This window comes from Enoplosus armatus, chromosome 17 (genome assembly GCF_043641665.1).
Source record: "Enoplosus armatus isolate fEnoArm2 chromosome 17, fEnoArm2.hap1, whole genome shotgun sequence".
In the NCBI taxonomy this organism is placed as follows: domain Eukaryota; kingdom Metazoa; phylum Chordata; class Actinopteri; order Centrarchiformes; family Enoplosidae; genus Enoplosus; species Enoplosus armatus.
In genome coordinates, this window is record NC_092196.1 from 8,696,492 (window position 1) to 8,712,513 (window position 16,022).

At 39.6% G+C, this 16,022-nt stretch overlaps 2 protein-coding genes across 2 annotated transcripts; both read left to right on the forward strand.

The window, feature by feature from the left end:
* Positions 1-219: 219 nt before the first annotated feature.
* gdpd3a (glycerophosphodiester phosphodiesterase domain containing 3a) lies at positions 220-7,602 on the forward strand. Its single transcript, XM_070923202.1, has 10 exons — positions 220-358; positions 755-797; positions 1,127-1,262; positions 2,062-2,107; positions 2,231-2,349; positions 3,059-3,148; positions 3,335-3,468; positions 3,771-3,830; positions 4,102-4,153; positions 5,668-7,602. Exons 1-10 carry the CDS (start codon positions 220-222, stop codon positions 5,794-5,796), a joined length of 948 nt encoding a protein of 315 aa, XP_070779303.1. The 3' UTR covers positions 5,797-7,602.
* Positions 7,603-9,051: 1,449 nt separating this feature from the next.
* ypel3 (yippee-like 3) lies at positions 9,052-13,932 on the forward strand. Its single transcript, XM_070923171.1, has 5 exons — positions 9,052-9,349; positions 10,523-10,641; positions 10,922-10,965; positions 11,716-11,824; positions 12,689-13,932. The coding sequence occupies exons 2-5, from the start codon at positions 10,525-10,527 to the stop codon at positions 12,776-12,778; spliced, it is 360 nt and encodes a 119-aa protein (XP_070779272.1). The 5' UTR covers positions 9,052-9,349; positions 10,523-10,524; the 3' UTR covers positions 12,779-13,932.
* The last annotated feature ends 2,090 nt before the right edge of the window (positions 13,933-16,022 follow it).

A 16,022-nucleotide genomic window follows, 5' to 3' on the forward strand; every position in this document is an offset into this window, starting at 1 on the left:
TTATCTTTAAAGAAAGACAGAGAGCAGGTTGTCTGCAGTCAAGCTTTTGGATCTGTTCACTTTGTTGTAGATGTAAAAGGTCTTAATTACCTTTTGAACAAGGAAACGCTTGTCTGTCAGTTTTGTCACTGTGTTTCGCTGGTGATCCTGTCCGGCGTTAGCGGTGGGATCTTGCAGAGACTCAGTCAGCAGCTCACTGGAAGGCGTTCATAGGGAAGGATGAGCAGTTTTCTGTACTTCATCCTCCCAGCTCTGGGTGGATACACTCTCACCTCGGTGTACCTGCTGAAGAACCCCCTCATTCTCCATAGGAGGAAACGCACGGCCTTTTACTGCACACACATCTCACACAGAGGAGGTAAGGGGGGAGCGTTCTGGCGGTCTGCCAGGAGTGAGGGATCCATCATGTCCTGATCATGACGTGCATTTTTTTCTCATTGTTTTTGTTAACCTGCAGCAAAGAGCTCAAATGGAGGTGTAGAAAACCAAAGAGAATGCAAATATGTGCTGCAATGATGGGTTTCAGTGTCTCTGGTTACTGAAAGATCTGGCAAAGTTGTTAATATGATGAACGTTGTTGGACTCTTCAGTGTTCCCTCCTCACCTACAGCAGAGACAGCGATGCGGTATCCTCAGAGAGGGGTTAGCTGCAGCCAAAGTTTGTCCAAATGTAGCCAAGTGTGCTTTTGTTTTTGTCTGTATTTTTGGGTCCATGACTGACCGGTGCTTCTCTCTCCTATCTGTTTGTTCCCAGGGTGTGGAGAGAGAATAGAGGGCACGATGGAGGCGTTCACACAGTGAGTACCAAACTCAAGAGGTGAGCTGTTGCTCTCAGAGCAGCTGTGAGAGGAACAGACTCAATTTACTCTGTTATTCTATCTTTTCTTTCTAACAAGGCAGAAACTGATTTTCCAGCCTCACAACTTACATTATATATGCTAGAGGGATATTAAATATGATTTTAGTTCCTTGTGCGGTAGAGATTAGTTCATGTCATCTCACGGTAAAGAGAGCCTGAAGAGCAGAAGTGAACAAAAACTCTCTCACTGTGCCGGTAACAAAAGCATGTATCCTCATTTAAAAAAAAAAAAATCTTGTCTCCATCCATACCTCCGTCTGTCTCCAGCGCGGTGGAGCAGGGCACACAGATGCTGGAGATGGACTGTCACTTGACGCACGACGGACACGTGGTGGTGTCACATGATGAGAATCTGCTGAGGCAGACCGGCCACGACGTCAACATCTCCTCACTCAAGCTGCAGGTGGGAGGACAGATCCTGCAGGACCGTTGGGACAAAGGTCATAAGGTCACGCTGAGGCAGTAGCTGCGGCCTCGGTCAAACGGGTTGTACAAGTGGTGGTTTTCTGCATTTTTTTTTATCATGAAAGGGTTGTTTTTTTTTACACAAAACAAGAGGTTGAGCTTCTCATCTTGGGCTCAAACATGTAAAAGTAGCATTTACATGTTGAATAGATATCCCCCTGTGTTTCAGGTTAGTCATCTGCTCCAGTTTAACTGCAATGTGCAAACTAGCTGCAAGCAAAGCCAAATATTCACTTTAAACTTATCCAAGAAGCCAAGTCTCTCACAGGAGGATTTCTAAATGTTACTGCATTAGGTGAAACCCGGAACTGCATCTTGTACTTTAGTGTGTCTTTTCAATGCAGTTTTCCAACCTAACATCATTCATGCTACTGAGAGCTACAGGCCCCTGAACTGCTCTGGTGTTATAAACACACTCCCGTCATGTGTTATACAACATTTAAACAGACCTGCTACAGACCGCCATTAACACAAGACAAAACTAACAAGCACAGAAGGTTGTGAGTCACGTTTAAATCATTTACATTCACAGCAATCTGCACAACGCTTATGTTTATTTATTTAAGTGTCAAGTACTGGATTAACTTCATGCACATGTTCGAGTTTGCATCCTGGAACAGATGATTATACCAAGAATATCCCAAGATGATGTAGTTATTTTTTCATGGTAATCACACTTAATGTGATGATGGTATAACTTTTTATGTTTCCATCAATCTGCTTTTCAACTCTTTTAGGATTTACCTCTGTATAAGGAGAGGCTGGAGGTGACGTTTAATGCAGGTGAGTTCCTCCTCTCAACTCTCAATCATTGACAATGAAGAAGCAAGTCAGCAGGAATGTGTGTGTGTGTGTGTGTATGTGTGTTTGTGTGTGTGTGTGTGTGTGTGTGTTCATTTCCTCCAGGTCGCTACAGCAGCGGTGCAGACAGGAAGTTTGCTCTGCTGGAGGACGTGTTCAGGAAGTTCCCTGAAATGCCGGTCAGCATTGAGATCAAAGAGTACAACAACCAGCTAACACAAAAGGTACAGTACGCCTAAAAATACAACCTTTACCAGAACAGTTTCAGCACTTTCCCAATGTTTGTCTGTAATATTCAACATTAGTCGATATATCACTCCTGGATGTCTCTGAAACCTCCACTGACACTTTATAGAGATGATAGAATAGATAAGAACTCAGAAAGCAATAAAACAAGCACATAAAATAAGTAACATGGCCTGAGAGGTTTTTATATTCCCATCTGGACAACAGACATTGTGATTTCTGGCTTTAAGTGTCTGGTTGATGGAGGAAGAATAAACAACTAACCAATCAGACGTTATTACAGTTTGTATAGCTCAGGGCCTCAGGGCTTTTTGTGATGCTTAGCAACTATCCAGTTAAATGTCAAGGTCATCCCTGATGATGAGATTTAAATTACAGCCACTGTTTTGCTTTGCTACTGCAGTTTTTGTGACTTATTTTCATGAGCGATCTGCCTGCAGCCAATACATCCTGCCTATGAGTCTTTTCTTTAACTTCAGAGTCAAGGTGTTTTCAGTATTTTGTCCACCTCAAGTATAATGATGCCTTAAGCAGCAATGCCTGTAATGTTCTTGTTTACTTAACTCTTACATGTGTCTGTCTTGTGTCACATTTAATGTACTTGCTGATTGTGATTTGATAAACCATCATATCTCATCATTTCTTCACCACCCTCTCATCTGCGACCCTCCCTTGTCCTGTGTGTAGGTGTCTGACTTGGTTAGTCGCTACAACAGGGAGGAGATCACTGTCTGGGCCTCTGTGAACTCCAGGGTCATGAAGGAATGCCGCACAACGGTACATGAACCACCTGGGGGAGACAAAGTTACAGCATTTTGCTGTCAATTCACAGACAATATCACATTTTTGTCCTTTCTAATATTGATTGTTTGATCTAAACAGGTGAAATTAAACTGTAAACTGTAATAAGAACTGTCTCTGTATCAGTGTTGGCACCCAGCCTGTCTCTCTGCTTCCTTGCAGAATGGCTCCATGCCGTACAGTTTCAGTATGAACAGAGGTGTGCTGCTTCTGCTTCTCTTCTACAGTGGCCTGCTTCCCTTTGTGCCGCTCGGTGAAAGTTTACTGCAGTTCTACCTGCCACGCATCATCAACAGGTGTGGCTGCAGGAGTGTGTGTCCCTGCATGTTCAGTCCATGTGTGTTTCATACATTTGTGATTACATAGCAAGATCCTCCCTGTTAAAATCCCCAAAGCTGTCCATAAAGAATAGGAAGGGTTTTTTCATCTCTGCTCAGACTACACCACAGTTGTGTATGTCTTACAGCTGCATTCCATGAGTTTTTACATTCATCTGCGTTTCTTTCTTTAGATTTTTCTTCTCTGATCTTATGTTTGGTGTAAGATAAGTGTGTCACAGTACAGATGTTGTTTCTTTCTCTGTCTCTGTGTGCTGCAGGACGTTCATTCCTCAGAAGCACATCCTGAGGAACAGGCTGGTCGTCTCTTTGTTAGAAAAGTGAGTGAAGTTTCCCAGAGGACCACTGCAGCCTTCATTGCAACTGACTAGTTTTGGTGTAGAAGAGGGTCATTGCCAAACGTGACTGAGAAAAAAACAATTAACTACTGACTGGGGGAAAAAAGCATTAGTACATGGAGTGATGCTTTTATGCAGAATTACATCACAATGATGCAGTTTAGAGCAAATTCTGGATAAGGTTTTTACTGTTTGTGTAGAAACTGAATTATTAATATATTTGTATATTTTATATTTTATGCTGTCATTCCAGAGTTACAATGAGGAAGAGCCTTTTTAAACACCTCGCAGCCCGTGGAATTCAGGTATGAAACTATTAGCATGAATGCATATAGTGCATACCGTAAAAGCAGAGTTTATTAGGTTCGCTAAGTTACAGTGCATTACAGGATTGCAAAACAAAAATGATTTAGTCATTAATCTATCAGTGAAATGAAAAACTTTAAATCATAAGTTATAAAACAAAGAAAAGCTGCAGTACTTAATGAATCTAATGCACGTCACACTATTCCAGCCAAGACAAACAGTCGCGATGAGCGTCTTGAATGCATCACCTCTGTCCTGACGTGAGTAATCTCTGCTGGGATGAGATCACCCCTGCCGGCAGCCCATGAGTGCTCACTGAATAGATTGAGCATGAAAACAATTGAAGTCATATGCCGCAACCTTGTCAGCTGCTGAGGGCCTCAACACACTTGATGAGTAATTCTGAAGAAGTGACTAAGAAAAGCTCTTCTCCTCATCATCCACATAAAAAAAGAGGGAGGAGATGTCCTCCAGAAGAGCTCTGCACTTCAGAAAAAAGTGGGCTTGTATCAATATTAGGTGGGAATCACAGGGTAACTCTGTAATGTGTAATACATCACAAGACAATCATCATGTATGTGCAATAAAGAAGGAAAGATTAGCCTCAAATAGAGAAATAATAAGGAATACCTCATGTATTAATGGACAATGTTTAAAATAAGAGCATAAATCCACCGTATATATGTTGGTAGAAATACAGTATACCGTATATATATGTATATACATATATATCTGGACATATATGTACATATCAATTTATCATTATTTGTCCACACTGTAGTCTGAACAAGTGCTCCAAGGTCTTACTTTATTATGATGTCTGCTCTATTTTGACTGTAACATCTGAGACAGCTGCCCCCCCTCCAAATTTAGGACAACAGGGTTTGAGTTTTATTGATGGTCACGTCACATACTGTGGCTCAAAACTGCAGGACGGATGACAGGGAAACAGGGCACCATCTGATTTTAATTTTCACCCTTGTTTTGTTGACATCGGCTTTACTTCCCCACGTTCCAGTACGTGTAAAATTATAATACTGGTTGCAAAATCAACCGATTTTTTTCCTTAAAATGTAATTTTTTTCTTTTCTTCTGACCTAATTAAAACACAAGTATTGAAATGTTAACTCTTCCATTTACCACAAACTGAGCTTGCACATTTGCTGAAAATAAAAAGATACAGAAATGACCAAAAGACATTGTTATTACACCAAATAAGAGAATATTTCATGCTTCATATGTTACAGTATAGAATTGTATAGTTTGTTATTCTACATAGTGACATTACTTATGTTGGAGGTCAAGTAGACCTTGTGTTTAACCATGTTTTACTGCTTGGAGACCACAAACAGAAATATAGCGTAATTTTCGGTGCTAACCTTCTGAAAAATGTCATCAGGTCAAAATCATGTTTATAAGCAGTTGTGTTCAAATTTAAGCTGTTAAAGAGGGCCTGCGCTCTCCAGGACCCCCAACAGATCATTGTGGTTGACTATTATATCTGTGATTGCAGGTGCATTTGTTTGTGTGCAATGAAGATGAAGACATAAAGGCTGCATTTGAAGTGGGGGCCACAGGGGTGATGAGTGACTACCCGGCTCTTCTGTCAAGCTACCTCTGCAGAAACAGAAGTCAGGATTGACCCCGAACACATCCACACATGACAACAATTAGTTACTCAGAAATGGAAGCTTTCTGATAAATGAGGATTGCGTAAAAGAAGAAGAAGAAAAGACTGTGAAAGAGAAGTAAGTACAAGAGGTGTGAGACCCATTTCTCCAACTGTAACAAGAGTTATTGGTCTATTAAACACCATGCAGTGAGAACAATCATTGAACTCTTTAATCTCAATCCTCGTTTCATTTCTATGGCCTCTACCCATATGCCGTCTGTGAGGCACAGCCCAACAAATCAAACTGTGCTGGAGTATTTTTTCTTCATTAGTGTAATGGGACAATAGTACAAAAATGGGACGACTTAGGCAGACATAGGTGTAACAAAATATACAAACAATGACACAAAACAGTTAATAAGTAACAGACAGAGGTTATGATTTGAATTTGGTTCAGATTTTTAGCTGCATTTTGTATTTGTATGTGTTTCTGTGCATGTATGAAAGTGTGTGTATTCATGTATGCCTGAGAGTGAGCAGAGGAACTGCGGGTATGTGAGAGGAGGAGAGAAGAAAATAAATACTTTTTGTTTTTGTTTTGTTTTTTTAAAAAAAGAAGACAAAGTTGACACACATGCATGCACATGACACATAGATCAGTCAATAATGACTTTTGTTCACTGCAGTTTTAATAATAGTAATCACATAATGTTTGTGTATAGTTTTACTGTAGGGAGAGGGAGGGGTGTGTATGCATGTGGACATATGACTGTTTACTATGATTGGTGGTCAGGCAAAAAAAGACCAAAAAGCACAGTAATGATAAAGATAATGGAATTACAAATGCAGGAAGTTAATAAACAGTTGCCAGGTGGAATCATGAATCTGTTGTTTTTAATGGAGGTGGACAGGTTTTCCATTGAAACATAATCCAAAAGCAGTTTTTCCCATGTGTAATGTGAACAATATGCTTTGATTTCAGTGGGGCAGGGCGGCCCAGGAGAGCAGATAGTGAGTTAATGATTTATTTCCAAAAGTGTGTCACGGGTGTGCTGTGCCAGGTAGCATGGACTGTGTACAGTGTGAACAAATTTCAGATTGTACCAAGCCCATTTGAAACTGATAGTTTCTTGATGAGGGAGGGTTTTGTAGACATAGCAATATGTCATCTGTGTGGAGATTGATGATTGATGTGTGCTGTGTGTTTGAATTCCTGGACGTTGATGTTTTGGTGAATGGCTGCGGCTAAAGGCTTGATGAAGATGGTGAATAGAGAGGAAGAGTGGTCATCCTTGCCTGTGCAGCGTGAAATTCTGTGATGTTTGTCTATTAGTGATGATGGTGGCCAAAGGTGATGTGTATACAGACTTAATCCAATTGATAAATGATTGCCCAAAGCAAATAGAAATTTCCAATTTACCCTTTTTCCTGCATTAAGGGAGACAATGACAACATGAATAATGTGTTAAATTGAAAAGGTTAATATTATTACTGAGAGATTAGTGGATGAGTTCAATATGGATGGATTATGGAAGAAATCACCTTTTCTTGCCTTTGAGCTAGAGCCTTACTGTTTTCTATGTCTGTATTGATGAGCTGAGATTTGACAGTCGCTGGCAAGTGGGGTCTTGTTTTATTTCAGTTCAGTTTTAGTTGTCAGTTTGTGGAAAAAGTGGTGCTAGGATGGTCCAGAGTTTGCAGCTGAAGTGAATGTTTAACCAGCTGGACCAAGTCACCTGACATCCCATTTCTCATGATAAGAAAGTAACGTGACTTTGTTTTGACTGTATCCGGTGTTATTTTCTGACTTGGAAATAAATGATGTGGGACAATTCACCTTGGTTTATGCTTTCATATTCTTTTATATTCTTTTTTGTTGATATCAAGATGAAAAGAATGCAAATAAAACTAAAGTAAAGGTACATTTATTTATACTATAAATATATCCATGTACGTGACAGTGATATTAATGTAGTATCTAGGCTCTGTTGTGCATTTGTGTTTAATACAGTCACTCATACTATACATGCATATATAAATGGAGGATTTACAAGTGCAGCAAACCTCACCTGTCTCCCTGTTTTCCCAGGCCACGGTCAAAGTCCGGCCACACTGCTGTGATAATAATCAGCCAGTCTGTTGGTGAAACAAAGGCTGTATTTTTCTGACCTGCTTGGCTGTGCCTTGCCGTGTGACAAGTTAATGTAATATAAGTGGATCAGTGCCGACTGAGGTCTTTAATACAGTAGATCTAAAGAGCAAAGGTTTGTATAAGTAATCTAGAGGGTTTATCTGCATGAAGTGGGGTTTAGATTCACATATTACATTAAATACTAAATACCTTAAAAAATGTCCCATCACCTACCTGGAGGGAAGACTTTCCTACAGAGCTGAATCGATTAGTCAATTGACAGAAAAATAATTTGCAACAATTTTGATAATCAATTCATCATTTAAATAAATTATATAAGAAAAAAATACCCAAACTTCAGTGGTTTCAGCTTCTCAACTGTGAATATATGCTGTTTGTCTAAATTTTCTATGAGTGTAAACTGAATATCTCTGGGTTTTGGAGTGTTGAACAGACAGAACAAGACATCATGAAGCGTCACCTTGGACTCTGGGAACTTGCAAAGACTTCTCACTATTTACTGACATTTTATAGACCAAATGATTAATCAAGGCAATACTCAACAGATTAATTGATAATGAAAAATAATGTTAGTTACAGCCCTGCTTTTCAAACACCATTTCGATCTTAATGCTTACTTTACAGAAAATGTAATTGAACAGTTAAATGAATCATTAAAATGTGAACTGTTGTGGGGGGGGTTTTAAATAGTGAGAAGCTATTACAGAGATTGTTTGAGGGTTAGTAAAATGTCTTAGGTTGGATGGTGCTGTGCTGGGGACATCCTGGCTACAGGCCTTCATACAACATACACACTGAAAAGGAAAGCAAACACACAGCAGTGTCAAGTTAGTAATGCAAATAAATAAAGAAATCACCTCCCCATCCTTCCTGTCTAAGGATATTAAAGATTTGCTTACAGTATGATTAGTTTGCACCCAGTCTAAAGGACTTTTATCACAAATCCACAAGCAGGATATGATATCCTAACAGTATTTATGAGAACAGATAGCCATAAAGGGTTCATGTGAAGTCGAATCTGATTGGTTGACCCACATTCTAAACGTCATCCGCCGGCTCCCATTGGTCGACAGGGATTTGTTTTGCACTCTTCAGACTTCCTCCTGTGCGTGTTTTTATAAACAAACCACATTTTTCTCCCGCCGGGGCCGCCGCGCAGTCATCCTGTCAGCTTGCCAGCATTGTCGGATTCCAGCTCCTGTTTTAACGAAGGCCGTAGAGGAACTTTCAAAAAAGAGACGCGGGTAAACGGGCCCCGCTGCAACAACCAGAGGCTGTCTGTGTTTGTCTTTATTGTCCGAGCCGTCAGCGCGTGGTCGACTGTTGGACCGAGCCGACCTGCCGACCACATACCTGCTTTAATCGGATGCTTTTCCGCTGTCAGTCACATTGGTCCGCTGTGTAGGCTGTGAAGAGCTTCGTTTCTATCAGGTGAGTCGACTGATATCTGGGGATATCCTGCAATGCGCATACGAGCTGCTGCTAGCTGCTGTTTGTTGTGACAGCGACGCTAGCCAGCTAGCTAACACGCAAGCTAGGTCAAAGCTAGTGGCCAATTAGTCTTGTAGCTGACAGATGTACCAGGCCGTTTGTGAGCATGTGTGTCATTATGTAGCGACTGGCAGACGGTCACCAGTGTTGGACTGTGCATAAATGGCGCAGCGCACTTTGCAGTGGCTTGAATTTGGGTTAACTGATTGCATCTAGTTAATGAAGCGAGGATTGTTTGTGCACTATTATGAACCAGGAAGCAAGCTGCCTGGTAAACTTTGTCCTAACCTATCTGCAAGCATTAGTCTACTTATTTTGTTAATTCATAAGAATACATGCTTTGTCAATTGTTACTTTGACTATACGTCTGTCTCTGCAGTGACAATAAGAAGATACATGATTTGAGCACATTGTTTACTAGGGCTGCAATTCAGTTGTCTTCACTATAGATTAATCTGTCCGAATCTATGGAAGCCCATTCCTCCCCGAGTAAATATTGATCATGATAAATCATAATGCTATGAAACATAGTCAGAATTGTTGGATACAAAGTCTAAATTGTGAGGTAGTAAGTCACACCTTATCATTTTGATTTGGCAAGTCAAAAACTTGACTTACTATGATTTCTAACTTTTCATTTGTTTTCTTTTCCTGGTGGAAATGGGCTTTGTAGTTTCTAATCAATCAACTTGATCACTAAGGTCAAACTCCGTAGTTACCAGTATGATGTCATACCTTCTCTTAATATTCACTGGACAGAATACATGAAAAAGACAAAAGCCAGAAAATAATTGTCTGAAATACTAAATTGATTGTCAAAATTAATATTGTCTGATTAGTAAACTGGCTGATTGTTCCAACATCAGTTATACAGGAATATTTAGGTCAGGTTATGTTGGAGAAAAACTTTGTAGTCTTGCATTTCTACTATCAGATATGTTTAAAAGCTGGTGAAAAACCTGTTTGTGTCTAATGTCCTCAACTTCCTCACTGATAATGATAATGTAATCAAAATTAAAATACGTTAACTGATGGGTCTTAGGAGTCATACCCTGTATGCCTGCATCACTACCTCATGTTCAACAACACACTACCATTCTGCTTCCTCCTCAGACATGGTGAAGCTGACAAAGGCCAAGACGTTCCAGGCTTACCTGGACTCCTGCCACCGTCGCTACAGCTGTGTGCACTGCCGTGCCCATCTGGCCAATCATGACGATCTTATCTCCAAGGTGAGTATGCTGCCACTCTTTGTTGTTAATAATCCTTAAATAATCAGGTGGCTCATAACACCACATTATGGCTCTCACATAGTTTATAAAGTAGATAAACAGGAAAAACTGGACTGCCACAAAACAAATAAGAGATCTCCCACAGTTACAAGACATTTTAGGAACATTTTGTAAAGCTGAATAAATTACAATTGAAATCATGTTGTGTTTGATCCAAATATCAAGTGGACATGTGTAGCATTTTTTCCCTTCTGAATTCAATTTTCTTCATGTCTCCTAGTCTTTCCAAGGCAGTCAAGGCCGAGCCTACCTCTTCAACTCTGTGTGAGTATTTTATTAATATTACTTCATGTTGGCACGTTGAATATACAAAAATGGCTATTCTCGTGTTAGGTTTCCAGTTTCGTTTATCTCCATAATCACTGTAGGCAGGTAAAAAAACTTCAGTAAGTGTTTCAATTGATTTATATTCATCTCAGCTTTCAAAACCACTGTCCTTAAATGTTCCTTTGTGTTTACCCTACTTTATTATCACATCTTTTCTTAGAAACAAAAAGAAGTTGGTACAGCTATGATCTTCTTTGTTTTCCCAGCATATAATCTCTCTGAAAACAAATTCCCCGTATCAGACGTCAGTATCAGTTTGCACAAACCACATTGTCAACAGATAATTTGATTTGCTCTAGAGTGGACCTTGAAGTTGGGCGAGTTCACATTAGTTGCGCTCCTCCTGGGTTAGTGGGTCAGAAATACACAGACTCTAACCCTGAGATGTGAGCCCATTAAATAACTTTGGCACTTAATCTGACTTCATCAGCATCTATTCAATTTAAACCTTGATCTGATCAAGTGAAGCTCTATTCTAAATGGTTTCAGGGAAAGGCATCCTCCCCATGACTGTTTCTTTAGTCCTTTTTTTCCTTTTTAAAGAAGTCATGGCGATATAGGAAAGTAATTCCTTTACTGTTTAGGGTCACAGTAGTCTCTTAGTGCATGGTGAGTAGTTTAATTACTATGAAGCCCTCTGTGAATCAAAGAGGAGCTGCTGTTTGACAACACTGTATTTGGTTTCAGGGTGAACGTCGGCTGTGGTCCTGCGGAGGAGAGGCTGCTGCTCACAGGACTTCACGCAGTTGCCGACATCTACTGTGAAAACTGTCACACCACGCTGGGCTGGAAATATGTAAGTACGACCACCTGCAAATAAAATGCTGGCTTGTTCACCTTGAAGAGGATTCCCACCCTAGATAACTATGGTGTAGGTTTTAATTTACAGTTCAGCACCAGATTTCACCCCAGTAACATTAGCAGGATCCATCCAGGTGGTTTCTATTTTGCCTTGTTTCATCACTGAGTAGGAGACCACTGCCGTGCAGTTGCTGTGTTTGCTTTCATTCATTTACTGTGAAGGAGAACAGCAATAGTGGAGAGAGTAGAGCAAGAAGATTTGCAGTGGAGATGGCTTTGCTAGATGTGTGTTACTGAAAAGGAGCTTACTTCAACTTCCTTTTATGTTGTCATCACCATCAACAATCTGCACCAGCATCAGAAACTTGTAGGAGAAAACACAAGCGGCCCATTCACAGTTCTTTTGGTCCTCACATGGTATCTTTGTAGCCGCTGTAGTCCGATGTATAGGCTCAGAAGCTACACCGCATCCCCTTAACGCACAAGTATAAATACAGCTTTACACATTTTATGATGTTGTTGCAGATGTTTTTAAAATTCCCATGAGGAAATGGTAATAATGGGAAATAAGTTACAAATGTTAGAGATGTGAAGAACACATTCCCACAGATTAATTCACTCTTTTTCTCATATTGCAATACGTTACAAGATTTTGTAGGGAAAAATACATTTATTATTATTTATTTATTATTTAGTTGTAGTTGAAGTAAATTAAATAGTTGAGTATATGACACATTTGGAGTGTCTGCATATCCTTTTCTGAAACTAGTACTGAGTACTACATAACCATAGTATAAGTCTGATTTGAGTTATAGTTGAATCTACTTTCTAACAACCCTTATCTGCCTCCCTTCTGCAGGAACAAGCCTTTGAGCTGAGTCAGAAGTACAAGGAGGGGAAGTTTATCATTGAGCTGTCTCACATGATAAAGGACAACGGCTGGGACTGAGAGGGAAATCTTCATCTTTCTTCATGACTTTTTCCAAAGTTGCATCCCCTCGACTTAAAAGGGTTCCAGTGTAGCTTCCTCATCCCGCGTACGAGCCATCGCTGTGCCACACTTTCACTTCGTACGGCTTTGCCAAGTATAGCATGTGATGCCTTATCTTCTGTTCTTCATGTTTTTCCGGCGACCACAACAACACATTTGCTGATATCGCTATCCCATCTGCTAGTTGTGCTGGGACATGGACTGAGTGAGTGCAGGGTTTGTGTGTGAAAGACTGGGAGATGTAGTCACGCGGGCACATGTGCGTGTTGGATTTTAAAAAAGCGTGTGTTTGAGTGATGAAACCCTTATCAGTGACCACTGAACAGTCTCGCTCTGTGGGGGCGAGGCCAGTCAAAGTCAAATAATCTGACCTTCTTACACATCGGATGCAGGTATTTGGGTTTTCCTTTTGAGTTTAAGGTGCACATTTAGACATCTGCCCAAACTGAGTAAAGTATTTAGGCCTGTTTAGCCCATAGATCATTTTTGAGTGATGCAAGGGTATGGGATGCTTAGAGCAGTGGGAGGGCTTGTTTTTTTTATCAGTGAAATTCATGTTTTTATGGTAAGATGAGTAACACTTCATATTGCCAAAGGATGCAATCAGGCTGATGATTTAGTAAAAAGCCCACAAAAGTCTCCTGCAAGAATTATTAAATCTGGAGTATGAGTGTCTTCTTGTAGGTATACATTTTAGTGTGTGTGTGTGTGTGTGTGTGTGTGTGTGTGTGTGTGTGTGTGTGTGTGTGTGTGTGTGTGTGTGTGTGTGTGTGTGTGTGTGTGTGTGTGTGTGTGTGTGTGTGTGTGTGTGTGTGTGTGTGTGTGTTGAGATGTCCTTAGCTGGATGGTGTTGAGAAGAATTAGTCTGGGGTTCACATCTAGAGTTTCCACTGCACAGTTGGGATATCTTCACTTTTACTTCATGCTGATGAGATCTATCCTACATGTGTTTGTATCTAGCCTAACACTGAGCCGCCCCCACGGATACATTTACTCAGTCGTGTTAGAGCAAAGTGTGATTAGGATTATGTAGCATATTTATGGTGATTTTTAATGTCTGCTTCTTTCATTAAAAGTGTATTATTTTAACCTAATCTTTCATTAAAATACAGTGTGTCTGTAATCTGTGTAGTTTGGTTTTCTTTTGCTTGAGATGTGTTATTGTATATATGTAATCCTGCCTCCACAACACACTTGAATTACTATTAATAACTTAAAAGAAATTCAGATGCTTGAGAAAAGTAATTTCTTTTGGAAGTACAAAGATGTCATTCAAGTCTGATCTCCACCACTTAAGAACTGATGACCTTGTATTACCTTGAAACAAAAGGGAATGTTTGGAACATCATTTTCAGCATTATAATATGGTAATTACCGATTTTGACCTGATACGTGATCTTGAAGGTATTACGCTAATAGTAGCCTATAATATTGTGAAAACATCAACCTATATTACATCTTTATCAGGTTATTACCCCATTCATGCCACCATATTACCATGTGTTAATCAAAATACTGCACTGATATAACCATTTTATTGTTAACAGGTTACCATATTGTTAGCAAAATATTCCTATACTATTACTAAATAGTTTTGCCTTGTTGCAATTTTTTAATGTGTTTGCCCAATATTACCCGTGGCTTTTGTCCCTTATTACCCTCTTACATACATTTCAGATTAATATTACCCAGACACACCCATTGTTAATACCATGCTATTACCTGGTTATTACTTTGGTGATTACATGATATTACTTATTACCTCTATTATTAAACTATTACCCCATGTTATTACTGAGCTGTAATGTAAAGTGCTGCCTATGTTTATACTGAAAAAACTTTACAGGGAAGAAGAAATCTATCAGGATCCCCTGACTAGTCAGTAAATCAACCAGCAGATGGTAATGTGGGTCCTGTTAGATTGTAGGTCTATTGGTACTTTGAAATATATTATAACTTCATATGTATATACTATATATCAACGTGCTAGATGCCCTGCTGGTCACATTTGGCTAAATTCAGCAGAAATCCACTATACACTACACTACAAATAAAACATTGCGGATAATAAAAAAGTGAATTTCATGCCTTGGACAGACAAATGTATCTTCTCAAACTTACTGTAAAGAAATGGCTATTATACTTGGAGCAGGAACAGGTCACATGAATGAGCTCTGACCAGAGCTAATAGCTTTTTTTATGACATGGAGTGGAGAGGCTGCTGACAGTCATGTGTATGCAGTACATATTTTCAGCTGTCTGCTTTCACTTTTCATCCTGAAAACTCTGTAAGATTGTATTGTAAGTACATTCTCATGACACAATTTAACTAGTTACACAAGTAGCACAGGGGGATATTCATTTTAGGTTTTTTCTTTAATCCTCAGTAATATGTTATTGTACCATGCAGTGTCTGCTACACACCAAGTGGTGTAGGTGTTTCCCTCCAGTATACAGAATATAAATGCTTGGGGGAATGTTTATAATGTTTGAGGAGTTAGTGCCTTCCTCCAGGACACTTCAACAAGACATGTGGCTGTGGTGAAGATCAAAAATCAGGAGCAGGACAGCACTCCAATTAAATGGTTTATTTATGCTGACGTTTTGGGCAGACACCCTTCTTCAGCATGCAAACTGGCAGCAGTGGTGTGCTGTGATGATCAAATCTAAAAGTAAAAGAAACAGAAAACACTTTTCTAATGTAATATTCTGGAGGATAAGTGATGCAACTTCATATGTAAAGCCTTTTTTTTGCTCAAATCTCTCAGTTTAATTATACACAATGTTTTTTGAATGTATAGAAAGTCTTTGACCAACAAATCTATATGAGGGTGTTCTGAAAATGCAAACATGACATTCTCAAGGAGAAGGATTATTAAAGGCAGAGACAAAGATGTTGACCTTATACAAAAACCATCCCTCAGACTTACACTCAATAAAATGACATAGATGACAAACTTTAATAACCATCAAAACCCACTGTGGGATGCTGTGGGAGAAATATACATTTTAGGAAACTAAACTGTCAAAAAGATAAAATAAGAACACAAAATGTAATCTATTGACAAAATCTGCCCAAAATAAGCATGGAAATGTTCACAGGTGAATTATCAGGTGAAATGTCCTTTAAGATGACATTAGAAATACCCATTTCCACTTTACAGTGTCACCTTGACAAAGGCAGCTCCAGGATGTGTCTCCA